This window comes from Carassius gibelio, chromosome B15 (assembly GCF_023724105.1).
Source record: "Carassius gibelio isolate Cgi1373 ecotype wild population from Czech Republic chromosome B15, carGib1.2-hapl.c, whole genome shotgun sequence".
NCBI lineage: Eukaryota > Metazoa > Chordata > Actinopteri > Cypriniformes > Cyprinidae > Carassius > Carassius gibelio.
Genome location: NC_068410.1, coordinates 14,521,814 through 14,549,133, shown reverse-complemented (window position 1 = coordinate 14,549,133; position 27,320 = coordinate 14,521,814). Strand labels below are relative to the sequence as shown.

The 27,320-nt window shown below is 38.7% G+C and overlaps 1 protein-coding gene and 1 long non-coding RNA gene across 3 annotated transcripts; both read right to left on the bottom strand.

The window, feature by feature from the left end:
• Positions 1–571: 571 nt before the first annotated feature.
• On the bottom strand, positions 572–25,639 carry LOC127972268 (alpha-2-macroglobulin-like). Of its 2 annotated transcripts, none has more exons than XM_052575664.1 (35): positions 25,480–25,639; positions 25,148–25,328; positions 24,727–24,918; positions 24,576–24,628; positions 24,335–24,355; positions 22,467–22,635; positions 21,103–21,187; positions 20,920–21,028; positions 20,694–20,814; positions 20,456–20,565; positions 18,430–18,585; positions 17,974–18,195; positions 17,676–17,888; positions 17,076–17,225; positions 16,810–16,989; positions 16,576–16,666; positions 16,334–16,483; positions 10,982–11,078; positions 10,648–10,873; positions 10,451–10,577; positions 10,251–10,372; positions 9,646–9,697; positions 9,461–9,544; positions 9,198–9,374; positions 9,034–9,109; positions 8,714–8,870; positions 2,673–2,747; positions 2,432–2,594; positions 2,126–2,319; positions 1,832–2,044; positions 1,624–1,745; positions 1,425–1,515; positions 1,259–1,321; positions 994–1,099; positions 572–908 (listed from the first exon to the last, which is right to left on the bottom strand). In XM_052575664.1, the coding sequence occupies exons 3-35, from the start codon at positions 24,911–24,913 to the stop codon at positions 868–870; spliced, it is 4,203 nt and encodes a 1,400-aa protein (XP_052431624.1). In that variant the 5' UTR covers positions 24,914–24,918; positions 25,148–25,328; positions 25,480–25,639; the 3' UTR covers positions 572–867. The 2 variants fall into 2 exon arrangements, with proteins under 2 accessions (XP_052431624.1, XP_052431623.1); XM_052575663.1 differs by having other exon boundaries at positions 24,727–24,877.
• Positions 12,319–16,327, bottom strand: LOC127972283 (uncharacterized). Its single transcript, XR_008157063.1, has 2 exons — positions 13,841–16,327; positions 12,319–13,690 (listed from the first exon to the last, which is right to left on the bottom strand). It is a non-coding gene; the product is annotated as an uncharacterized LOC127972283 (long non-coding RNA).
• Positions 25,640–27,320: the final 1,681 nt, after the last annotated feature.

Here is a 27,320-nt window from a genome sequence, read left to right as displayed (position 1 = left end):
TTCCCTATACAGTATATCATTTGAGTTAATTATTATGTACAACCCAGTGACCCAGTGCGGCTACAATAAGGTTATTTTACCTGTATTCTAATAGACTTCATCCAATAGACTTCACATACAGCACAATAACATTATGTCAGGGGAATGTTTTTAAATTCTAATGAAGGAGAAATCATCCCTTTTCTGTTGTCTTCTTTTTAAAGAAATGTATGAATCGTAAGGGAGGATGGTAGTTTTACTGAGGGGATGCTTTTTTTTAATTTTTTCTAAGTTCACTCAATCTGACATAATGATATCATCACATGGCACAGCTAATTGGTCCTTGTAGTATCAGCAGCCAATGAGCTACCTGCTCAACATTCAAATACTTGGGTAGTGCTTGCTGTAGCAGTTGCAGCAGGCTTTAGAACCCCCTGCCTTTCCCAGCCCCACCTGTATAGATTTGCTATGGAGTGATTCATGTATGTTATATCAGGGTTATTTCATATATTATATGTGTTTGTTTTTGTTCTTACATTCTTACATCAGCATGTTGTGGATGTAATTGGCAAAAGCAGGTCTCGGTACTTGCTCTATTAAAGCAACCACAGCAGCAGCAGATTTATTCCGTTAAGACCAAACACATTAACATTGTCATGTACATTACCGTGTCAATCCCTCCAAGAGTTGTCATGTGAGAAGTATATATATAGATATATATATATATATATATATATATATATATGTGTGTGTGTGTGTGTGTGTGTTTGTGTGTGTGTGTGTTTTCAAAATTATTTATGCTAATCCAATATAATTGTGCAGAGTAACATATCGAATGTGTGAATACTGGTGTGAAGACATCTGTTGTCTATTCTGTGGCATTCTTCCTCAGGCACAGTGATTAAAGTATTCTGCTTCAGCCCGCTCACCTGCAAATAAAAATGTAATAAAGCTTCTGTGGTGCCAAGACTTTAATGTCTAGAAATAATTAAGTGCTGAGTAATTTAGACTTACTGGTCTGGTAATAATCATAGACTTTTACAACTGCTGGCTTGAGGTTTTTAACTGAGAAGATTTGTCTAATACGTAGTGCTGGGCGGATGTGCATGTACTTCTGAACCTGTAAAACATATAAAACTCAAATTACATTAGATTAATCAGTGCTATGAGATTGTACAGCATTTTTGCTACATTATATAAGGGTTCAAAATAGATTTTATAGTTAATTATTTTAATCACACTGGTTATCATTATAAACCATACATGTCATCATTCCCACCTCTTGAAGATACATGATCACGTGGTCGTCTTTGGATTCAACACGATGTACTGCTTTCTTTAACTGTGAAATTTTTTTTTTTTTTTAGTGCAAATTAAAATATTATAAAAGATTAGGGGAAATGTGCAACATTTACTGTAATGGATGGTAACTTAAACTGCCTTACCACATCCAGGGAAGAGGGCTCTAGTTTGAAACCAGACAAGAGTTTCATATCTACAATGACCATGTTTGAACTGTCTTGTGTCCCAGTATAACTGAACAGATAACAAAAAGTTAAAAAATATAGAATACTACAATAAACAACTAAAGAATTAAATCCTAACATGCTGAGAGCTAAGGTGTAAATTAAAATCCACTCTTACATAATATCTAATACGACATCCAGAATTTGTTCTTTCCCGATCTGACACAGACCTTCAGTCCTAGAAAAGATTTGTAATGCCTTAGAATCCTTGGGAGTGGGGATATTGTAGAAAAGAGACATCTAGAAAAGAGTCACAGAACATTAGGACATCTCTTTAAGCTGTCGTCATAATGTGGTTTTCATTTGTTTTGCTGCAGTTCACAGACCTGCAGAGACACACAGGCTGAGCCCTTCACTTCAATGCTGTATTTGGCTGGGACGTCCTGCAGCTGCTTTTCCTGGTACAGTAACTTATTGTCCTGATTGACATCAAAGTGGTGAGTGTCTGCTGCTGACTGTACAGTCACTGTGCTGGAGCCGTCAGAGCTGAACACTTTGGTAGCATACAAAGACAGAGCCTGAAGAGCCACCACTGTGTCCTGAGAAATAAATGTGTTCAGTAATGTGTCTTTTACCCATTATTCAGCAATCAAGTGTTTGATTTGAGTAGTTTGAGTCACCTGTGTGGAGGAGAATCCTCCATAGGCATTCTGCTGCTTCACAAGCCAGCTGACAATCCTGTTAGCAAAGCCCAGATCAGCTGTAGTGAGTGAATCAGCAGAGAGAACAGCTAGCAGCACATATGAGCTGATCTCCACTGCCAGAGAATCAGAGTCATCAGCAGAAGCAGACTGAGACCAGTGGAGATGAGACCCTTTAGGACACATGGGCAAAAGAGACACCATTAACTCAACAAAATAATAAAAAAAAAAAAAAAATTAAAGTCATGAAAGACAACAAAAAGTAACCAGAAACTAATTTCTTACCATCTGAAATAGCAGCATTCTCCAGTTTCTTGAAAAGCTGATGTCGAGTGTCCGTGTCTCTAGCCAGACTGAAAGTGTAGGCGAGCAGAGCAGTGGTGTAAGTGTTTCGGTTATCACCAACAAAATGCTTTAAGTATGATAGACCTTTGCTCACAGCAGGATCCTACAACAGAAACAGTTGAAGATAAGAGCTTTATAAAATAGTACAGTTTATGCTTGAAAACATGTAGACTGTACTGACCGTAACGGATGTGTTCAGCTCGAGAAGTGATGCAGTTATATAGGCAGTTATGGTCACATCGTCACTTACACCCCCCTAAAATACACAGCAAATAAAGGCATCTTTTACCAAAATGGTCATTTTTAAATAAGCAATTTTGACTTCTTAACAAGACATATAATATTGAGAACTAAAATTGCTAAAGTCATTAAAACGTCTCAAGGTTACAAATGTAACCCTGGTTCTTTGGAGGAACGAGACGCTGCGTCGAGCGCTTTGGGGAACGTCCCTGACGAGACCGACTCTGAATATCGTGTGCAATCTGTCCAACGGAAGGGCCTGACGTCACAGGCAGAGTGACGTAGCGACCAGGAAGCTATAAAGCTGGCTTCAGCTTTGAGTAGGGAAGCAAGTGCCGGCAGGGGTGCCGGGAGTATGGCTCTGCGACGCAGCTTCTCGTTCCTTTAAGGAACCAGGGTTACATTCGTAACCTTGAGACTTTCCTTTTCAGGAACTCGAGCTGCGTCGAGCGGTTTGGGGAACGATGTGCTCGCACTGGACACATACAATTTAGCTTTTCCTGGTCTAGCTCCCGAAAGGGAGGAGGGCAGAAGGCCTGCAGTACGACAGGTTGTGGTGTAACAGAGGGAACCTTTGGAACATAACCTGCTCGAGGGTATAAGAATGCTTTGGCCATACCAGGGGCAAAGTCTAGGTAAGTAGGGGCCACCGAAAGGGCCTGAAGATCTCCAACTCTCTTTAGTGAGGTGATTGCCAGAAACAGGGCAGTTTTAAGCGTCAGATGTCTATCTGAGATGTCTTGTTTTGGCTCGAATTGAGCTTTACAAAGAGCCTCTAAAACCGAGATAGGTATAAACGGAGGTCGGAGCCAGCTCCAAATGGGCGGGTCAGCTCCAAATGGGTGGGACTTCAGCTCCAAGTGGGCTGTACAAACCTCCAGAGCCTTTTGATTGGTTTATTTAATGTCATGGGGTTAATAAAAAAAAAAAGACGGCGTCAACTTCCCAAGGCTTTTCAGCGTCAAGAAAGAGGAGTTTGAAGGGGTAAGTCTAGACTTGTACAACGTATTACAAGTTGCGAAAAAGTGCAGTATCTTGGCGGTTGATGTTTTAGTCTTGACGTAGTTAAATCATGATTACAAGCTCATTGCATTCAAGTTTGAAAATGGGAGGACATTCATGTGCAATTTTTTTTTACCTTCAAAACTCATATTTACCATTATTCCGAAAGGACGTTAAGACAGCATTAGCAGCACAGATAAATTACATCTTTATTGTGTCTGTTACCCTTTTGTGCTAAATATTTCTGCAATACATATAGGATTTACGCTGCAGATTACGGACACTGAAGACTAAGCAGGTATTGTTACTAACGTTACGTAAAATATGCAGGCCTATGTATTATAACTGCACTGATATTTAAGCGATCAATAACTATTAATAGATTTAGTACAGTGTTCCATAAGAATGAGTCTTAGTTAAAACTCCTAACTGATAATGCTTGGCTTTAACAAAGCTGGTCATTGTTTCAAAACAATTTTTAAATGTTATCTATTTTTACGTGTAACGTTAATCCAAACAATGTAATGCAATTGAAACATATGGTTTAATTACCAAATTCATTTTTCAATTTAATAATCATAACAGAGTGGATATATGAGGATAACTGCAGTGTCCACTACCATGCATTACATATCAACAGGTGTAGAATTAATTTTGTCATTGTAGGAAACACAAACAAACAAAAACATTATGTGTAAACTTTGTGTTACAGAAAGCTCAAGTCTGGGTGGCCAAAAGTTACATTTCAGTGATCTGGTTACCGCCTCTCTCTGCAAACCCAAAGGATCACTTTCCTGTAAACTTTTTTTTGTTCTTTCTATGCATCAAGATGTGTAATTTATTTTTTCTGAAGATTTTTGACTAATGTGTGTGTGTATGTGGGTCTTTGTGTGGATAAATTATGTTCATACTTTAAAGGTGGACATTTGCAACAGCGCTTGTCCCTAAAATTGCTCCAGGGGTATGGTCAGACACTGTCCTAAATGACAAATGTTGGAATGTAAATGACATTACATTCTGTGGACGTCTCACATAAATGTGCATTATACTGTAGTTAATGTTAACTTGTCAACAGTGAATTATTTTAGGATGTCATTGGACTGAATGTTTAGTAACTAATGACACTTCATTCCAGTAAAAATATAATCCATAGCATTGGAGTGAAAGCAGCAGCAAAGTGTTCCAGTGCTGATGAAAATCAAGCAGGTTAAAACCTCAGATTCCTTAAATATCTGTTCTAGAGGACTGTTTGGGGCTGGACAGATTTTGTTAGGGTTTTGAAGTCTGATGCTCACCAGCCCTACATTTATTTGTTCAGAAATGCAGTAGAAACATTCATATTGTAAATTGTAATAATATTTTACAATAACTCTTTTCTATTTGAGGCAGCAGCGGATCTACCCCAATCATCATTAACGGGACCCCAGTGGAGAGAGTGAGCAGCTTCAATACCTTCAAATGCCCTGCAAAGAGTAGCTGAGCGCATCTCCAGAACATCTCTCCCCTCTCTGCAAGACATCCACACCAGAAGATGTAATCTAGGACTGTTAAGATCCTTAAAGACCCCACCCACCCTGGAAATCCACTGTTTCATCTGCTACAGTCAGGCAGACCCTTCTGCAGTCTGATGGCAAAGACGGAGAGGCTCAGGAGGAGTTTCTTCCCTCATGTTATCAGACTACTAAACATGGACATTAAACACACTGCACTTTATAGACTGGTTGTTTAGGGCTACCCAATAACTCTCTGCACACTGCGCTTTTTTGACAACTTAACTAGGCATTTCATCCTCACTGCACATTGTTTACATCTCTGCACATCATCTGTGTAGCAGTTTCTGTGTAGCATCTCTACAAATCATCTGTGTAGAAGTTTAATACAGTATATTGTGTATATTTCATTATTTGTATTTAATTATCTCCAAAAAAAAAAAAAACTTTATTTTTTTCCTGTTGTTTCATTATTTGTATTTAATTTTCTCTTATTTTTTATTTTTTTGCACAGTCTAAAAAAAGTATGCCAGACCTACTTTTCACTGCTTTTTGCATGTCATATAACAAATAAAACTTGAATTTTTAATGGTTTGGAGCGTTACCTGTGATTGAGTTGGTGATAAAAAGGAGATGGGGAAATGAGTGTCTTAAATTGGACTTTGGTACCAATATTATTTTCCTCTTAAGTCTTGGAATGTTTTTTTATTATTATTATTAACTCTTGTATTACTATTTAGATTTTTTTTTCTTTTTTTTAAATTAAATGTTTATTTGTAAAATGTAGCCTACTTCCACGTGTGGCCTTTTGTAATGTTGTTTCACCTAGAGCCAAGGGGGTTGTAACAATCTAAACAATATAATTCTCCCTCAGATTTCAAACTTGCAATTAAGAAAAACATTCACATACAGTAAACATTTTATTGCTCTAAATTACTCATTCATTTTCTTGATACTGATATAATTATAAAATTAATATAATTTAATATACTTGAATGTTTGCAGTTGTCACAAAATTATATAACCTCTTGTTAATTAAATTTAAACTACAATGAAAAACAATAAATCTGTTTTTCATTAGTATCGCTACTTTATGCCATCCTCATTCGCGCGCACCCCGACAATGACGCAATGTGAAATTTCCGTTTAAATCCCGCCCATTTGTAAAAGTCCCGCCCACTAGCGGCAAAAGTTCCTCCCACTTGGAGCTCTCCGTGAAGTCCAGCCCACTTGCGGCAAAAGCTCCTCCCACTTGGAGGTCTCCGGGCTGCAGCGATACCTACTTGCTAAAACCACAACCAAATCCCAGGGGGGAACACTGGATCATACTGGAGGTCTCAGCCTCAGCGCACCGTGGAGGAAACGTGTAACTAGGGGATGTCTTCCCAGAGGCTGGCCATCGAGAAGGGCGTGTTAGGCCGCAATGGCCACCACGTAAACCTTCAGCGTGGAGTGGGTAAACCCTGCAGAGAGCCTAGCCTGTAGAAACTCCAGAACTGTACCAACTGGGCAGTTTGCTGGGTCTAGCTGGCGGTCTCTGCACTCGTTTAGGGAGCTCTGGATTGAAGGAGAGTCTCAACAACCTCAGTTGAGAGACCAGCTGCTAACAGTTGTGCCCCCTCAGGGGCCACACCCACAGCTTCCACAACTCTGGGCGAGGGTGAATTATCGTACCCTGCACCTGTGAGAGTAGGTCTGTCCTGATCGGTATCTCCCGTGGAGAGCCGTCGAGGAGCGAGACTAGATCTGTGCGTACAGACGAAGCCTCGGCCAGGTCTGTACCAAAGCGTCCAGTCCCAGAGGAGCTGGATGAACTAGAGAGAACCAGAGGGGACAATGCGATGTCTCCTGAGTCGCAAAGAGGTCCACCTGGGCTGTACCAAACACTCTCCATATCTGCCTCACCACCTCGGGGTGAATTTTCCATTCCCCGGGCCTCGGCCCCTGCCTTGACAGTATGTCTGCTCCCACATTCAATCTCCCAGGAATATACACTGCCATAAGGCTGCCATAGACCGCCCAATCGCGAGAGCGGTCTCTTTAGTGGCGTGGAGGGAGAGATCAGCAGTCTTTCTAAGTTCTTCGATATCTTCAGACTTAATCCCCTCCCCTCGTCAATATCTCCTAGCAGGTCAGCCTGATAAGTTTGTAGGACTGCCATAGTGTGAAGGCAAGCCCCAGCCTGACCTGCTGCCACATAACCTTTGCCCACCAGTGATGATGTAACTCTAATAGGCTTTGCGGGGAACGTCGGAGCCTTTAGCGACGATGCCGACCCGGGCGACAGATAGTCCGCGAGTGTCTGTTTGACCCGTGGCACCGCTCTATAACCCCACTCTCCCAGCCCCATCACATTGCCATAATATAGTGAATCGGGGCCAAAGAGGCGGGTCGAATAAGGATGATTCCACGATCTCGATATTTCGTCGTGGAGATCGGGAAAAAATGGTAGGCTCCGACGTGGAGGTGGTTGCTTCGGCCGCAGAAAGTGTTCATCTAACCTGCTTCTCTGCGGCTCAGAATGTTTTTCAGCAGGCCATTCGATTTTTAATTTATCGACTGCGCGTGTAACCAACTCCAAAAGCTCCTCATATTGGGGCGACAGGGGTGGCGAATCCCCAGCAACAGTCTCCACATCGACCTCCTTGGAGGAAGAGAGGTGAAGAGCTGATCCCTCACCCTGGGGGGAAGAAACCGACGAGCGTGATTGGGTGCCGGATCTGGCAGATGAGGAAGGAGATAAGGACTGGTCCGTATCCATTCCCTCTGACAGATCCACCTGCGAACCCCACGAGTGCAGCAGCCGTTCTGCCTAGGCAGAAGCGGGGCCAGCACCGCGGGGAACGCTGGTGAAGGCTCCCTCTTTGAAGAAAGCCCTCCGGGATCGAAGCATCCGCATTGTCAATCGATCACAATGCGGACAGTCAGCCCCCTTTAGGCATATTGAGCTGTTCTAGCGATCTTTTAATGCTTGAGAGACAGACAACAATAAATAGGACCAACGGGACAGACTTTTGTTGACATGCACACACAGAGCGCTTGCTGACAGACATGAAGCTGAAGCCAGCTGTATGGCATGTGCTTTTGTAGCTTCCTGGTCGCTACGTCACCCCGCCAGTGACGTCACGCGCTTCCGTTGGACAGATTGCACACGATATTCAGAGTCGGTCTCATCAGGGACATTCCCCAAAGCGCTCGACGCAGCTCGAGTTCCTGTAAAGGAACTTATTTCAGACAATATATTTTATTATTCTATATTATTTGTATTTTTTCCTTTCATAATTTTAAGCAAGCATGTACAAATTTTGCTTCATTATAACAAACATTTACACATGGAATAAAAACTTACAAATGTTAACAATTTTGTACTTAAAATAACTATTTCTTATTTTAGGAATGTTATGTAATATAGATATTTATAGTGGAAAATGGATTAAGTTCACTGATTTATATAAATATTGGTATATACCTCGTAATTTTTTTTTTTTACCTTCATTCTATTATTGAAGAGTTTTCCCTTGCGCTCATATAAACCGGCTGGTCTTTGGTGGCGTATCAGCCATTGCTTTATATTCTGAATTTTTTGGGGGTCAATAAAGATGTACCCCTGTGCTTTCCCGAAAGTCCTCAGCACAAATGCGGTCAGCCTGTTAGTTAAATTAAATTTAATACATTTATTCAGACTCACCAGAGAGATTTGTGATGTGGCTTTTAAGGTACTACCATCTTTTGATTTGAAACAATATTCATTGCTGGACATTTGGGTTTTGTGTAATGGTTTATTTATGAGGTTAAAACAGGAGTTCATACCATGTATTTCCTTCTCCCTTTCCAAATGTAGTATATGATCCATCCGAGTTCTCATAGTTGAGTTGTCTTTGGTACCCTGATCAATATTTTGGTTCAGATTATTTTCCTATAATGTACTGAAAAACATTAGAAATAGTATGAAACCCCTCTGAATGTCATCTCACCGCTCTTAAGGAAGCCGGTGGCTCTCTCTCGGATGGCTGAGGTGAGCTGTTCCGTGTTTTCCAGATACTGCAGAATGTAAATATTGGGAGAAAGAACTGCAATGTTTTGTTCTCCACAGCCGTACGGCATCCGTAGTAATCCATCAAGATTCCTCAGTGCGCGACCCAATATGTCTCCTGCAAGAGGACGTTATTGTACATTTCTACATCAGAAGTATTCACAAGATGGTACTGATGTAAAGGTAAGTTTTTTTCTTCTTCACCAAGCACTGAAACAGTAGCTCTTCCTGATCCCGCTATCATATTATTGGGAAATGTCAGATCTACTTCCTCTGAGAGGTTTTGGCCTGTAAATGGAGGGACAAAAGCAATTAATAAATCAAATAATAATCAATTCATTCTTCCTCTTTCAACATTTTTATGGCATATATGAGTACACAGTCATTACCTCTGGGGCAAAGCAGCCAGTTGTGGCTGTTAGTCTTTTCAATTCCTTCAGCCTGAGGAACACAGGGTAATGTTAGCACAGTTAGCCTCTTTTGACCTTTGACTGCAATGTAAAGGTAGAGATTTAGATTATATAAATTGCAATAGTGCATTGCATGCCATGGTTAAAAGTGGCTTCTATCAATTGCAGATCATTGCCGAATTTAAGAGAATTTTGTCTTTTAATGACATAAAACTGTGATTCATGCTTTTATTTCATCCAGATTAAGACTATTGACAGGCACAAGGTCCAGCATTTCTCCAAAGCTGGCTTCTTTGCACTGGCTTCTTTTTATTTTAAAGTCCGCTAGAAAGTTTTGGTCATGGTTTTAAAAGGTTTGCATGGTCATTCTCCAAAGAACATATCATGTTACAGTGTCATTGTGTTGCTAGACATTTAAGATCATCTCAGAGTTTGCTTTAACATATGATTGTGCCTTTTTTGTGCCTTTTTTATTTGAGTAATTAAAAAAAAACACTTTGGTCAATTTTATTGTTTTAAATGTGCTATATAAATACGTGTTTATTTATTGATTGATTTTATTTGCATAATATGTTTTTACCCACATTTACATGCAAGCTTTGTGTGACTGTGTCAATGCGTCCTCTCTCTGGCACGCTCACAATCTCATTGTCACACACAGTCTGGGACGACTCAGCCTCTGCACTGACTGTAATATTCAAGACTCCTACAACACAAGACATGTACGTAAAGATACAAACATACACAAACACAGAGAAACAATGATTCAGACTGGAAAACTCACCAAGAACAGAAGGAGTGAGAATCCATTTAAAGGTTTTTCTTCCATTAGCACACAGACAGGATGAATACTGTTCATCAGAGGAGGCTTTGAGAGTGTAGTCTGAGGAAGGAGCTGGAGTCACTTTAACCTGTCAATCAAACACACATGATTAGTGGCATATTTGACATTATTGGATAAGACTGAGTCTGAAGTCTCACCATGATGCACTTGGACAAATAGTTGAAGACAGTGGCCTTCAGTTCAAAGATCTCCCCACGGATGATGGAGTAAGGCAGAGAGAGCTCCAGGAAGAAGGGCTGGAAAACTGTCAGCTGAGCAGGAGGAGCCAGACCCAGACCTTTGGAGGACAGACAGAAGGCCTCTGTCTCCCAAGAGGTGATGGTGTCAGGAACCGTGACAGGAACATGAGCTGATCCAGAGTCCCTGAAGAGTAATTTGCATTTTTTAACATAACATTTACCAAATGAGGACCAAATGTATTTTAAGGGAGTGTCACATTCAGACTTTTTTTCTAAACTATTATTCACTCACCCAACCTCAACAAGTTCCCAGATCCAAGTTTCTGGGAAGAATGTGCGAATGGTTTCCTCGGGTAGAAATGTGAGATCAATCCCATTTATTGGATAACCTGTAGTATTGACCAACAAAAAAAACAAAAGGGTTAAACAATGAAAACCTGAACCATCCTATATTGTACAAAAAAGGAGTATTTAATAATAATAATAACAGTAGTATTACTGTATGGAGAACCTGAGGATGGACAAGAGATTATAAATTATTTTCATTAACAATGGCAAAAATTGGGAAGATCACTGGCACGTTGACACATTTGTTCCCAAATCCATGTTATAAGTGTCCCAAACTCAAAGCAAATGCATTGATGGAGTTTGTTTGAAGCAGCATTTACTTTTAACTGAGCCACTCTGAGCCACTGAAAACACAATGAGCTGCTTGTGTGTAAATGAAAACACAGAGTCCTGCACTGGTCCTGTTTGATAAACCCGGACCTGCATTTGAGAAAAATGAACATGCTGCCCAATATTTTATATTTAAATATGCCCAATATGTTTAATATGAATAGATTAAATATACAGAAAGCAAGCAAGGAGCACTGCCTTTAATAGCTACAGATGACAGTCAGTGGCAGTGCCATTTGCAGCAATGATCAGTGCTGCAAATCATGCTGTAATTTAGCGTTTAACAGTCTTCAGACAGGCCATGATCACAAGCTGACTATTAGTGTGTACTGGATTGAGTCCAAATAGGCCAGGCCCCGACTGGCCGTTGGGAGCACCAGGAAAATTCCCGGTGTCCTGGCTGCTGATTTGGTCCGCTGCCCTGTTTTGTTTTATTATTATTATCATTAATTCTTTATTTTTATGCCTTCTTGATGTACCAAAATGATAATTTCAGATTTTTTTCATTCAATAATAAACATATTTATGCTGCTCTATACAAATCGGCTCACGTAATTTCCGTGGTGAAATGTAGCAACATCACTGACCTGTTCAGGGCTCTCAGTGCAGGTCAGTTTCATCTGTAAATACGCTATAGTTTTGTCTATTATTAATATTTAACTGCTAGTATCACTACTAGCACACCATTATAAACATCATTCAGAATACTAAGCTAAAGGACATTAATACTGATTGTAAAGTTACATTTAAAATTGCATTCCAAAATGCAGCAAAAACAGTAAGATTGTGAAATATATTATTTAAAAATAACTATTTTATTACAAACTATTTTCTATTTTAATAACTATTTTAAAATGTAATGAATTCCTGTGATTTCAAAGCTGAATTTTCAGCATCATTACTCCAGTCTTCAGTGTCACTGTCACATACGGGAACACAGGAGACGGAAGATCCAAGTGCAGTGTGAGTTTAATATGGTAATCCAAAATCAGAAACCAAACAAGCAGGGGTCATAACCAAACATCAGTCCAAAACAAACAAACAGGGAACAAGAAACTTGAACACAAGGATCGCGAGGAAACTTGGTGACGGAAAGTAAGGACTCCATGAAACAAACAGAAACAGACTGGTTTAAATAGGCAGGTTAATGACTATGAAGTGAAAACACCTGAGTGCAATTAACAGGAGTGCAATTACTGTGATGAAGGGACACGGCCTTGTGGGAATTTTAGTGCCTGAGGTGAGGTGCCTATGGGGAAGTGAGACCACTAGTGGACACCCAGGGAAACAGCGACCAGACACCGTGACATTACCCCCAGCTACCAGATGCTCCACCTGAACCCAAGAACAGACTAAGGAACACAGAGACCAGGAGGGAGGTGGACTGGCGGAGGACCAGAGGGAGGGATGGAGGGCCAGGTAATATAGGGAAACAGAGACAAGTGCAAAAAAGCAAAAACAAAGAGACCAGGAGGGAGGTGGACCGGCGGAGGACCAGTGGGAGGGAAGCAGAGCCAGGTAATAGAGGGTAACAGAGACAGGAAGTGCCAAAAAAAATGAAAACAAAACAACAACAAAACATAAGTCCATGAGAGAACAGAAAGTTCTGAGGCCCAGGGCCGAACCAACAGGGCAGGAATCCAGGGTAGAGCAAGGTGGAATTGGAGCCATGCGGTTGAGTCAGAAACCCACCAGAGCGGCACAGAAGACCATCACATCCGTGCGGTCAAGACAGAAGCCCACCAGGGCAGCGCAGAAGACCACCACAACCATGCGGTCGAGACAGAAGCGCACCAGGGCGGCGCAGAAGACCAAAACATCTGTGCATTTGAGACAGAAGCCCACTAGGGCAGCGCAGAAGACCACCACAGCCGTGCGGTCGCGACAGGGGCCCACCAGGGCGGCGCCTAGGACCACCACAGTGGGATCGATGACACAGGAGAGCAAGTCTGGATAGGCCAGTCTGAAACAGAGAACATGAACAAGTTAAGGGTGGCCCCCGTGGCCACGACAGGATCAGTCGAGTGCTCAGAGAGTTCGGCTGAGATGTGACAAGGCTCTGGAAGTTCCGCAGAGACGAGGAGAGGCTCTGGTAGTTCAGCAGAGACGTGGAGAGACTCTGGTAGTTCAGCAGAGACGTGTAGAGACTCTTGTAGTTCCGCAGAGTTTAGACTGGATTCAGGAAGATCAATGGTGACTTGACTCTGCTCATGAAGATCATTGGTGACCTGAGTCTGCTCATGAAGATCAATGGTGACTTGCATTTGCTCCTGAAGATCAATGGTGACTTGCCTTTGCCCATGAAGATAGTCGATGACTTGACCTTGCCCATGAAGAACACTGGTGACTTGACTTTGCCCATGAAGAACACTGGTGACTTGACCTTGCCCATGAAGAACACTGGTGACTTGACCTTGCCCATGAAGATCATTGGTGACTTGCCTTTGCCCATGAAGAACACTGGTGACTTGACCTTGCCCATGAAGAACACTGGTGACTTGACTTTGCCCATGAAGATCATTGGTGACTTGACTTTGCCCATGAAGATCATTGGTGACTTGACTTTGCCCATGAAGAACACTGGTGACTTGACTTTGCCCATGAAGATCATTGGTGACTTGCCTTTGCCCATGAAGATCAATGGCGACTTGCCTTTGTCCTTGAAGATCACCGGTTACTTGACTTGACTCCTGAGGTCTAACTGTGGTAATGCTTAACTCATGAGTGTCAACGGTGACTTGACCTGCCTCTGGAGGGTCAACGGTGACTTAACCTGACTCTGGAGGGTCATCGGTGACCTGACCCTTCTCTGGAAGGTCAATGGTGACTTGACCCGACTCTGGAGGGTCAACTGTGGCTGTCATCTTGTGCTGTGGCACTGGGCTGGTGGCCATATTGTGCAGTGGTGCTGGGCTGGAGGTCCTACTGTCTGTAGACCCACCGGGAGAGACAGGTGTGGGTGAGGTATCCCACTGAGATTGATGTTGTAGGTAACTGGTGAACCCCCAAAAGTCCAGGATCTCCAGCCCCTTCATCTCCGCCCCAGGCAAAGGGTCATCCAGGCAGTGTACCCTAAGGGCCTCATCAGTGTAGGGCCTCATCAGGGCCTCATCAGTGTACCCCAATCCTACCGCCAACGTCCAGAACTCCAGTGCTACACCACCCACCTCATTCCCCCTTTGACGGAGGGTGGTTAATTTACCGAATCTTCTCCTCTGCTCCTCCATGCTGGCTAGGGAACAGAGAAAAAAAAAAGATCCCACACCGCTGGATCTGATTTGATGGAGTCCTTCTGTCATGTACAGGAACACAGGAGACGGAAGATATATACTGTACAAATTAAAGGCAGTTGGTTTTGATGAGAATTCTCTATTTTGTCTAGTCCTTTATTTATTAACTCTGGAGTTCCTTTTAGGTCCCTTATTTTTTTCTTTTATATATAAATGATCTTAAAGCAGCATGCTAAGAGGAACTTATTATGTATGCAGATGATGCAGCGGTTTTAATATCTCATCAGGATAAGGGGGTCATAAAAGAAAAGAAGACTTTGCAGCTAGAGGTGATGTCTAAATGGTTTTTAGATAATAAACTATCCCTACATGCAGGAAAGACTGAGGCCATTCTTTTTGCATCTAAAATTAAATTAAATAAGGATGATACCTTTTTGGTTAAGATAAATGGTAAGGCCACAGAGGTAACATCTGTAGTAAACTATTTGGGCTGTTTAATAGATTAAAAATTAACAGGTGATTTTATGGCTAGAAAGGCAGTTTTTAGCATGGCAAGCCGGTTTATTAGACATTCACTCATTCACATTCTCATCATGCTTCCTCCTTTTGGTATAATAGTTGTCCCCAAGTTATGAAGAATAAATTGCAAAAGGCTCAAAATAAATTGGTTCTGATAATTTTAAAAGTACATTCTAGGGCGCATTTACACAGTGAAAGTTTTAAGATATTTTTAAAAATGGGTCTGACACAGAATTGTCAGTAATGTAAGTTATTTAGAAAATAATTTTTATATTGTGAGTCAGCAGCATTTATATAAAACTAGGGGTAGAGATTTTAATATTTGTTGATTTAAATTTAAGAGTTTGGTGGGGAAAAATTATTTTTTATATACTAGTGCTATTTCATGGAATAAATTACCAGTTTCATTAAAGGGAGTAAAATAATTTTTGAGTTTAAAAAAAAGATGGCTGTTTGGTGAGGGTAGTTAGTGTGTTTTGTGGTGATTTAGTGTGATGTTTATTGTCAGTTTTGATTTGTATTTTTGGTGAATTATCTCTACAATATTGATAAAAATTAGATTTTTATAGATGTGGTTAATTATGATTAGGAGATACAGTTTTTCTGTCTATTCTGCACGTACACATAACCTTTATATTAACATCGAGGGCTGCAATGGAAACAAGCCAAGGGCTTTATTGTGTTTTTATCCTCGACAGTTTTCTAAAGTGTATGGAATACTTGCTTATAAACTTGTCAAATAAATTTCAGTTCAATTCAATTCAATTATTTTTCACTGCTCTATAAGGATTTATACCTTTTTATGTGATGGCCATAATAGGGTTGTCTGTGGTTTCAGAAATGGTTGTGCATGTATAGAAATATAAAACACCACAGATTGTCACTGGAACAGGACCCATGAAATTTGTTCCTTTGCAATTTCACATTTATCAAAACTGGCGAGTAACACTGTTTCATATAGGTACTAGTCAACAGCGTTTTTTTTGTTTTTGGGTGCTTGGCAAGTATTAATTTTGAACCTGAGATGCCAAGGGTGTCCCATCCACAGCTGCTAGATTTGCTGACAAAAGCAATCAATATATGAAAATAAAAATGAAACATTGAAATGAAACATTTCACAGTTTTAGTAATTTTTGAAATGTACATGGGTCATAATTCTCAGGTATGAGAAAACAGAAATATATAGACTATAAAAATGGGAAAAACATATTCCTGACCTGCTTCAACTCCAGATGCTACAATTGAACTTCCTAGACCCACTTGACTTATTCCAGCCCCTTCAACTATTAGACCTGCTCCAAGTCCATCATATCCTGGGATAGCTCCTAAGGCTCCATAAGATGGTGGTTGAACAAAACCCATAAAACCTGGAATTTTACAGGACATTTCCTTTATAAATAATTTTTTTAAACATATCCATGGTACATACATATAGAGAGAAAATAAACAGATGTCTTACCACCAAAAATTCTCTGATATAACACATCTCTGAATTTAAAACAGGATGGCATTCTAATAATCAAATTTGTCACCACCTTCAATCCCATGTTCTTATCCAGATGACAATGTAAAAAGGCAAGAGACAACAGTTACTAAAAAAAATTTCCGATGATAACTGTATACTTTTTGTCTTAAATCATTAATCAAAATAAACATTTTAAATGAAACAAGCCTCAAACACACAAATATTTACCTTGAAACTTGCATAGACCGCATCTGCCTTACTCTCTGAGGGGTAAGGGTAGGATAGCATTGGTGTATATAAAGGTGGAGGAGGCAGAATCAGAGAACTTCTTATAGTTCTAACATTAAAGCAATCCTCTTGATCTTCAATATCATATGGAAAAAGCCTGGGTGGCAACAGGTCAAAAACCTTCAGAAGGATGGAGGAAATAGTGATTTTAGAATTTTCATTGTGAAAAGTATCAAAACCAAAGACAGGTCTGAAATATGTATTACTTTGTCAGCATCTAGACGTTTTCTGGATTCAAGGATCCGGACGCTCTGATCTACAGCACTGAGTCCACACAGTGAACCAGGCTGAGCTGAGATCTGGAGAATGTTTTCTTCACCAGGGACAGCTGTACTCGGAGAAAACCGCAGTGACACCTGTGATGCACAGTGGTCCAATTTTTAATTTTAAAACAAAATCAATGCATTTCAACCAATCGTTACTAAATACTCTGACTAATTATTACACGGCTATCTGGAATGCTTCTGACATGGCATTAAGAGGATTCTCAGATCTAATATTTCCCAATGTTTGCTGTCCAAGGCAATGCTGTTTGCTTTCCAAGGCAATGCTGTTTATCAGTCCACTCATCTACATAAATGAAATGAAGTCTCCCTTGAAATCATCCATTACAATGCACAAAGCAATCAACTAAGCTTAGCAACAATTTTATAATTAAAAAAGCAATTTGTTCATAAAATAAATAAAAACATTTATTTGATGAGTAGCAATAAGTCAGCTGGTCATTACTGCAAAATAAACTCACAGACTGTACATTCTTACATCTTTTACATACATGCAATCTCCATATTGTAATGGACTAATACCTTGTTTTCAAAGCATTTCTCAGTTTGAAATGTTCTGGAAGCAGCTAGTACAGTTTCACTGGGCAGCACACAGTACGCGAGAAACACCATCTTAGGAGCCATCCGGGCACGAACGGGGACTTTAAACATCACTTCTCCCTCCACCACTCCATCAGAGCTTTTCACCTTAACATTTTCATAGCCTTGGTGTACTATCTCTTCTCTGGATGAAACCTGAAAGAGAAAAAAGAAAAATTCCAGTGAATAAAATGGGAAAACAAAAAAAACATGCAGTGTTGAGTTTAATTTCTGCACCCACCAGGTAGACTATGGTAACAGAACCACTTTCAACAGTCTCTCCAGCAATAGTGTACTGCACGGTTATTGAGATCTCCTCCTCACATTTCAGCGGTTCCTCTAGAGCCTTTATAACCAGCTGACTCACTTTTTCTGGGCCTTCTTTGGGTTTTATTTGCAGAGTTTTGTGTGCAGAATCAAAATGGTATGAAGAACTAAACTGACTGTTTGATGAAGCATGTGCCTGTCAGGAGTAGATCAATTAAACACATGGTCAGAAAAACAAGCTGCAACTGACTAAACTAAATGCAGAAATAACTGAACACTTAAGGATTTGCTCTGGTGAATAATACATTTCACCACTGCAAACATAAGTGAAACATTTATTTCAGCAGTACTATGCTTGAATTCATCTATTATAGATTGGTCTAAATACAAATCATCACATACTGTCCACACATAAAACTGATAAGCTTACCGATACATAAATGACATTTGTCAAAAGGGATGTATCGATTGTGAAATGGGCCAACCCATTGATGTCTGTGGTAATTTCTTGAGGAATAGACAGGCCATGATGAACAACAACCTTAAAGTAAGGAATTGGGGTTCCTTTGGAGAGCTCAACTTTAACCTGGTGGATAAAACAGAAACTCATCATGACATGCGTTAATCAAACAAAAAATGAAGATAAAGATTATTAAATGAAAAAGCCAAGTCAAAATGATGATTATATATATATATATATACAGTATTGTTCAAAATAATAGCAGTACAATGTGACTAACCAGAATAATCAAGGTTTTTCGTATATTTTTTTATTGCTACGTGGCAAACAAGTTACCAGTAGGTTCAGTAGATTCTCAGAAAACAAATGAGACCCAGCATTCATGATATGCACGCTCTTAAGGCTGTGCAATTGGGCAATTAGTTGAATTAGTTGAAAGGGGTGTGTTCAAAAAAATAGCAGTGTGGCATTCAATCACTGAGGTCATCAATTTTGTGAAGAAACGGGTGTGAATCAGGTGGCCCCTATTTAAGGATGAAGCCAACACTTGTTGAACATGCATTTGAAAGCTGAGGAAAATGGGTCGTTCAAGACATTGTTCAGAAGAACAGCGTACTTTGATTAAAAAGTTGATTAGAGAGGGGAAAACCTATAAAGAGGTGCAAAAAATGATAGGCTGTTCAGCTAAAATGATCTCCAATGCCTTAAAATGGAGAGCAAAACCAGAGAGACGTGGAAGAAAACGGAAGACAACCATCAAAATGGATAGAAGAATAACCAGAATGGCAAAGGCTCAGCCAATGATCACCTCCAGGATGATCAAAGACAGTCTGGAGTTACCTGTAAGTACTGTGACAGTTAGAAGACGTCTGTGTGAAGCTAATCTATTTTCAAGAATCCCCCGCAAAGTCCCTCTGTTAAAAAAAAGGCATGTGCAGAAGAGGTTACAATTTGCCAAAGAACACATCAACTGGCCTAAAGAGAAATGGAGGAACATTTTGTGGACTGATGAGAGTAAAATTGTTCTTTTTGGGTCCAAGGGCCACAGGCAGTTTGTGAGACGACCCCCAAACTCTGAATTCAAGCCACAGTACACAGTGAAGACAGTGAAGCATGGAGGTGCAAGCATCATGATATGGGCATGTTTCTCCTACTATGGTGTTGGGCCTATTTATCGCATACCAGGGATCATGGATCAGTTTGCATATGTTAAAATACTTGAAGAGGTCATGTTGCCCTATGCTGAAGAGGACATGCCCTTGAAATGGTTGTTTCAACAAGACAATGACCCAAAACACACTAGTAAACGGGCAAAGTCTTGGTTCCAAACCAACAAAATTAATGTTATGGAGTGGCCAGCCCAATCTCCAGACCTTAATCCAATTGAGAACTTGTGGGGTGATATCAAAAATGCTGTTTCTGAAGCAAAACCAAGAAATGTGAATGAATTGTGGAATGTTGTTAAAGAATCATGGAGTGGAATAACAACTGAGAGGTGCCACAAGTTGGTTGACTCCATGCCACACAGATGTCAAGCAGTTTTAAAAAACTGTGGTCATACAACTAAATATTAGTTTAGTGATTCACAGGATTGCTAAATCCCAGAAAAAAAAAATGTTTGTACAAAATAGTTTTGAGTTTGTACAGTCAAAGGTAGACACTGCTATTTTTTTGAACACACCCCTTTCAACTAATTGCCCAATTGCACAGCCTTAAGAGCCTGCATATCATGAATGCTGGGTCTTGTTTGTTTTCTGACAATCTACTGAACCTACTGGTAACTTGTTTGCCACGTAGCAATAAAAAATATACTAAAAACCTTGATTATTCTGGTTAGTCACATTGTACTGCTATTATTTTGAACAATACTGTATATATATATATATATATATATATATATATATATATATATATATATATATATATATATATATATATATATATATATACGTACGATATATACATTTAGAAACAAGAAAGACTAATTCCCTGTAACCTTTGCTTGTATGACTGATCCTCTCTCCAAGAAATCTGGCAGGTCAATTAATTTGATGCTACCAATAGTATAGGTCCGAAGCACATTTTCAGTCCTTTCCATTGAGATGTCTGGAAAACATAAAAAGGCAAATTATAAAATCTTTATCACAACTCATGAAGTATTAACAATTTTTGATTTGTCAGTACATCGAGCTCTTTTGTTTTCATGCAAACATGTCAGATGTTATAGTTCAAACCTGTCCCCTCTTCAGTTACTGATGCAGTGAAATAAAGATACTGTTTCATGTAATACGCTTCTGGTCTTTTCATGAAGTTTGAAAGGGGGAACATCTCAGACACACAACCGGACTCATTTAGCTAGATAATAATAATAATAATAAAATAACATTAAACAATATAACATATTTATAATTAATAGCATAAAAATGTTAAAGAAAACAATGAACATTTAGTCATACTTACTACTGCTGACCTATTAACACAGAGTGGAGTTTGAGACAGAAAGGGATAATAAATGGTTTCGCAGAGTCCCATCGTCACGTTACCCTGGACAGGATGTCCATGGGTGTATCTGTTGAAGACATACTGTTAACTGATCTTCCTGCCTAACATATGTGTTAAAAGTTAATGTTCAAATCACCTCACCTCCCACATACCCCCAGCTTTACTTCCTCTTCATTCGCTCTCACTATCTTTGGTTTGAGTAATTTCACTTCGAATTTTGGTAGAACTGAACCACAAAAACAGTTGTGACATTAGACACTTTTAGCTAAGGTAAAAATAGAGCAAAAAATAAGAAAACTGACTCAGTGTATGCAATCAAGATTCTTTATTGGTATCTAGCATTTAATGAAGAATCTTCATGAAGACAGGAGCACATGAAACACATATTGTGGATGTACAATCTCGACAAACATGAACTGAAAGGACTAGGGCTTATAAACACAGGATAATTGGGGAAACACAATGGTGCATGGAATAATTAATGGGGACACGTAACACATGTGGAGACACGACACAATGAATCCAGGGGCGTGACAACAATTACCCTGCAGCCAGTGAATGGGTGCCATCGGAATGACAGTCTAAACAGCAAATGAAAACATCACAATAATCCATATGAATCCAGTCCTACAATTAACATATTGTAAAGAAAAAATCTGCATGTTTGTAAGAAACAAATCCAAGGTTTTTTAACCTTAAACTCTCCATACTCCTCTACCTCCAGTGACAAACTCCATCCCCTGTTGTCCTCTAATAACAAAATCTAGCAAAATACAGTATTTGTTGTCACTTTTATCTTAATCTGTGAATATTTCTCTCCTGATTCAGATGTGATAACTTTACATTGTTGCAATATTATGGAAAGAGTACTTACATTTTAGGCAAAAGCAATAGGTTAAAGTTAAAATTGTCTTTATGAGAGATTTATTACAAACACACAGCGTGTTGCTTTACAAGGTGTTCATTTGTGTTCATTACATGTGATGTTTTTTGGTAGATCATTCTGACGGAACCCATTCAGTGCAGGATCCATTGTAGAGAAAATACTACATTTCTCCAAAAATCTTTTTGTGCTAAAAAACAAACTTATCTACATCTTGGAAGGCCTGTGGGGGAATACATTTTCAGCAAATTTGTATTTTGGGGTAAACTATTCCTTTAAATAGTTGTTCTTTTAAGAACTGTTCACAGAAAGTAAAAAAATAAAATAAAATAAAGTTTTATTCTAAAGTTGTTCTTCTATAGGCAGGGGTGGCAAACTCAATTCCTGGAGGGCCTTTTTACTTTTGCTCCAAACACACATACCATGTAGTTTTCAAATAAGCCTAAAGGACTTGATTAGCTGGATTAGGTGTGTTTAATTAGGTTGGGTCTAAACTCTTCATGGCTCCGGCCCTCCAGGAATTGAGTCTGACACCCCTTTTGTATGGCATTGCTGTTAATGCCCTGTTTATGGAACCTGTATTTTTTTTTTATAGCATACTGAAAATGTATGTCATACTCACCATACTCTTTAACCTGAAAATTTTCTTTAATTGTTTGTTTGCTAGTCTCTACAAACAGCACATATGAACCAACAGGTGCCTCTGGATTAAGTGTATGGGATAGTTGCAGAATCTTGCCATGGGTTGATGTGGCATTAATCCACTGATTGATTCTGTTCATTCGATTGTCCTGTTTATATGAGAAGCCATTGAAGAAAACCAACATGGCAGTAACAGTAACATTTATGCACAAAAAATTGGTAACACTCAGTTGTAAATCATTTATAATTGATTAGTTACTGATGAACTTATCATTTACAAAACATTCATAAGCAGTTAATAAGTGATATGCTTGCAATTTGTGTATGTTTTGTTAATTAACAAGTCATTAGTTAATGAGGAACTAATAATTTACAAAACACGACTGTATTCATAAATGATTAATAAGTGATGTGGTACAGTTATGTTTTGTAGATTAAGTTATAATTTAAAAGTGATTAGATGATGATTAACTAATAATTTACAAAACATGACTGTACACTCACAAATGATTATTAAATAATATGCTAACGATTTACAAATCTAATAAGTTATGTAAAATTAGGGATGCACCAATACCACTTTTTTTCAGAAGTCAGATATTGATACTTTTATTTTTGGTACTCGCTGATATTACACCTGTTTTATTTTACAGCATTTGCCTTTTTTAAAAATATAGACTACAGAGACATAATAATAATAATAATAATAATAATAATAAAATTAATAACAATGTTAGCTGGCTTCATTTAACAAACAGATATTCCCTTCAATTATCTCCACACTTAATTATACTTGTTAAAATGTATTGTATAAGCTTTTGCCACTTTTACTGTTCATTTTAATGGTGCATTAGAGCTGCTCTGTTGCAGCTGAATAATGTAATCACAAAACTCATTATACATTTTATGAGTATGCGCATACTATTTTGGTGATGTATTTTGCGCACTGTACTCGGACCCTCACATACGAGTAAAATCCATAATTTTAAAGCAAGCTAAACATGTGCAGCCTGCCCTGCACAAATTTGCATTGATGCAGAATGACAGAGACAATTATAGCCTAGCGCATTTCACCCAGGTGGCTAGTTTCTCTTTTTCTTCGTGCATGCTTGAAGTTTAAAATAAATGTTGTTTATAGTTTATAGTATATATAAAAAATATAGGTACATTCACTATAAACAACATTATACCTGTATTTATTAAAAACCTGCCAGTTATGGGTTGTGTGAGTATTCACACTTGAGTGAAAGATGTACGAATGAGTAGTTTACACTTTAGAATAGAGGATGCAGAAAGTGTTGTAAATTATTTATTACAAAGGTTTTGAATACTTTGTAGTGTGTACTACAATGTAAGGGCTGACGGGTGAGCATATAGACAGTCTTTTCTGACATGTGGCGTATTTTTAATGCTGTTAGATAATAGTACAATGTTGACATTTCAATGATTTATAAGTGATAAATTAAATATTAACTAGTTACTTATAAACCATTTACTAAGGATATGTTTAATTATTTCATGATATGCCATTTTTTTTAAAGATAACATGACAGATTTATAAATCAATAGCATATTACTTAATTTTTGAACGTATAGTCATGTTTTGTAAATGATTAGTTAATCATCATCTAATCACTTGTACATGATTTATAACTCAATCTACAAATCATAGACACAAATATTAACATATCACTTATTAATCATGTATGAAAACATAATTATGTTTTCTAAATTATTAGTTCATCATTAACTAAATCACTTATAAATGCCAAAAAACAACTGAATGTTATTAAAAAGTGTTACCAAAAAGTTTTTTGTAAAAGGGGGAAAAGAATAAATAAAGTTTACCTGCATTGCTATGAGTTTGTACTGTGGATGTAAACAGATAACATTAAGTCTGGTTTGCATAACAGGCATTGATCATGGTTGTTCAAAAACCCAGGGTTGTTTATTCAGAGGTCCAAGTCTAAAAGTGCATTTTAGGTACTGTATATTTGTGCAAACATGACTAATAAGGTTGGCTAAACATTTAACATTCATTATAATGCTCTCTTTACCCACAATTAAAAACATAAAAATTGCAACCTACCGTTTCATCAACTGGCCTAAAATTTAGGTCCACTGTGAAAATCCTGAACTGAACTGGAAAGTTGAGGAAGGCATTAAAAATCAAGGCCAGTGAAGTGGATGTAAACAGACTGTGATCAGTGCACACTAAGGCTGAATAAAAAGCAAAATACCTGTTTGTCCAGGATTGTAGATTGATTTATCTGTTCGAATTATTGTAAATGGATTATATGATACGAATTTGACTTTCCTCTTTTTAATCAGATGAGTGTTTTTCCCATGAGCTTCTGCTTGGATCTCTTGCACTGAATCAGAGTCGGGAGCCTGAACATATGCAGTTGTATCACAAATAAGTGTCATCTTTTCTAGGGAGAAAATATCTAAAATGTTAAAATATTTTAACCTGAAGATATATTTTTTAACTGTTGTTTTGACAGCCAATATCCTTCCATTTAGCTAATATATATATATATATATATATATATATATATATATATATATATATATATATATATATATATATATATATGTTTATATATATATTTTTTATGAATATGTTTGTCGTTCATTGAAAACATAAATGTAATAACATGCCTGAAATTCAATGCAGCGGTGGAATTCCTTCTCAGTCCTCTCCTGTAAAAGTGTTCTGTTCTGGTTAAAGTTAACCAGAGAAATAGTAAGCTGCAGATTTTCTTCTGGTTTTAGAAGGCTCACACACAGTTTAGCCTCTGAGCCTGATCTTATAACACCTGGAAATATCACCATGAAAATTCTGCAAAAAGAAAGAGCATGCACTTCGTAAACCCCTTTTCAATGTGTGAAAGTAATAAATGTTACTCTGAATTAAGAGCAGGCATACAAATTAAAACAGATATATTTAACAAACAGACAAACAAATATTTAAAATAATTTCTAACACTTACGGCTGAGAAGCTGCTTGATAGACAGAAAGCAATAAAAGACACGGCATTAATATTCCTCTCTTGAGGAACACAAGAAAAAAAGCCATCATGAAGGCATATGAAGACCATGTACCAGCATCTAACCGTCTAAAACGTTATCAAACCCTTTTAGTTTATTTGAATGTCACATGACCTCAGTGATGATTAACTGTTCAGCTGTACAGGATGAAGGGCTTAAAAAAACAAAAACAAATAAACCTTTAATCATTATAGACCTGTCTCTTTACATTCATAGCGAAAACACTTGAACAATTTGTTTTTAACTAGGCATATGTTTTTCTTCTACATAATAATCGACTGGATGCTAACTAGTTTGGTTTTAGAAGTGGACATTCAACTGAGACTGCGCTACTGTAAGTCACTGAAGCCTTTCGGATTGCAAAAGTTGATTCCAAATCATCAGTTCTCATTCTGCCTGATCTATCTGCCACTTTTGACACTGTGAATCATCAGATCTTCCTGTCCAACCTCTCATCACTGGGCATCATATCAAATTCAACTTTACTTGCTTGAATTCTGTCTCACTGGTAGGTCTTTCAGGGTGGCCTGGGGAGGAGAGGTATCCAAAGCATATCAACTGGTCACTGGGGTTCCTCAGGGATTAGTTCTTGGACCCGTCCTCTTCTCCGTATACACTACATTACTGGGACCCATCATACAGGCACATACGCTGTGTCCAAATTCAGGGTCTACATCCTTCGGAGGACGCATTTGAAGGATGTTACGTCACAGCGCCGCGACGAAGGCTGTCCAAATTCGTAGGATCCTTCAAATGCGGCCCACAAATGCGTCCTCCTTTTCCCCGAATTCGAAGGATGGGTGTGATGGATCCTTTCGCGTCCTACCTATCCCATAATTCTTTTCGGCAGGACGAAGCGAGCGGTAGCGGAGTGGGGGAGGAGTATTATTTTCGATGTTTTTTAAAAACTGGCTTTTCAAAAAGATATATTTTCAGTGGTTTTCTAGTTAGGCATTTTGTTTTAGCGTTAAGCATTTTTTTTTACATGTGTACGTGTATATGTAAAAAAAAAAAAAAAACGTTTACTTTTGTAAACTAGCTTCTTCCTTACTGCCTGTGTGAATATCCCCTTACACACAGCTTATTTGTTAGTGATTGAAGCTGTTTTAACGCTTCTAAGGACGAAAGAGCAGACAGAAGTGTTTATAAAGCTCCGGGGAGAGAACGATGAGCTCTTCACCGGCGTCTTGCTTGGCGCTGTCACGGTTGCTAGGCGACAGGATATGAGCAACGGTTAAGGGAGGGAACTGAAAGAAGGGTAGGCTGTCCAAATTCACAAACACCGACTTCCGGTTTTTGCGGTCGTCGGAGGACCCATCCTCCTTCAACCGGGTAGGAAGGATCCTAAGGAGGATGCAGACCCTGAATTTGGACACAGCATAGTCTCTCCTAGCATTGCCAGAACTTTTTGATTCACCATTCCTGGCTGGTGGAATGATCTTCCCACACCTATACAGAATGCTGGATTCCTGAAAATTTCAAGCGACAACTGAAAACTCATCTCTTTCTACAACATTTGACTTCATCTTAAAAAAAGAAAAGAAAAAGAAAACAAAAGTCTAGTTCATATGAAACTGGGCTGCATTTCCCGAAAGCATTGTAAGCCTAAATTAATGAAGATGTGTCTACAATCTGCTTATCTACAATCTGCTAATAATCTAAAACTACATTGAACATTAAATTAATGCAACCTCCTGTCTCTGCAGATCTTCGAATGAACTGACTAATTTACCTCATGACAGTCTTGGAACTTGTTGTAGGACGGATCAAGTTCAATTTACAA

Bases quoted from the DNA above. Each gene is read 5' to 3' on its own strand.
- LOC127972268 (XM_052575663.1), bottom strand. From the start codon at position 25,568: ATGATGGCTTTTTTTCTTGTGTTCCTCAAGAGAGGAATATTAATGCCG. The intron at 9,375-9,460 runs GTGAAGAAGAAA...GTCCTCTTGCAG, and splicing joins AGCTACTGTTTCAGTGCTTG to GAGACATATTGGGTCGCGCA. The intron at 1,100-1,258 runs GTGGGAATGATG...TATGTTTTACAG, and splicing joins TGATCATGTATCTTCAAGAG to GTTCAGAAGTACATGCACAT.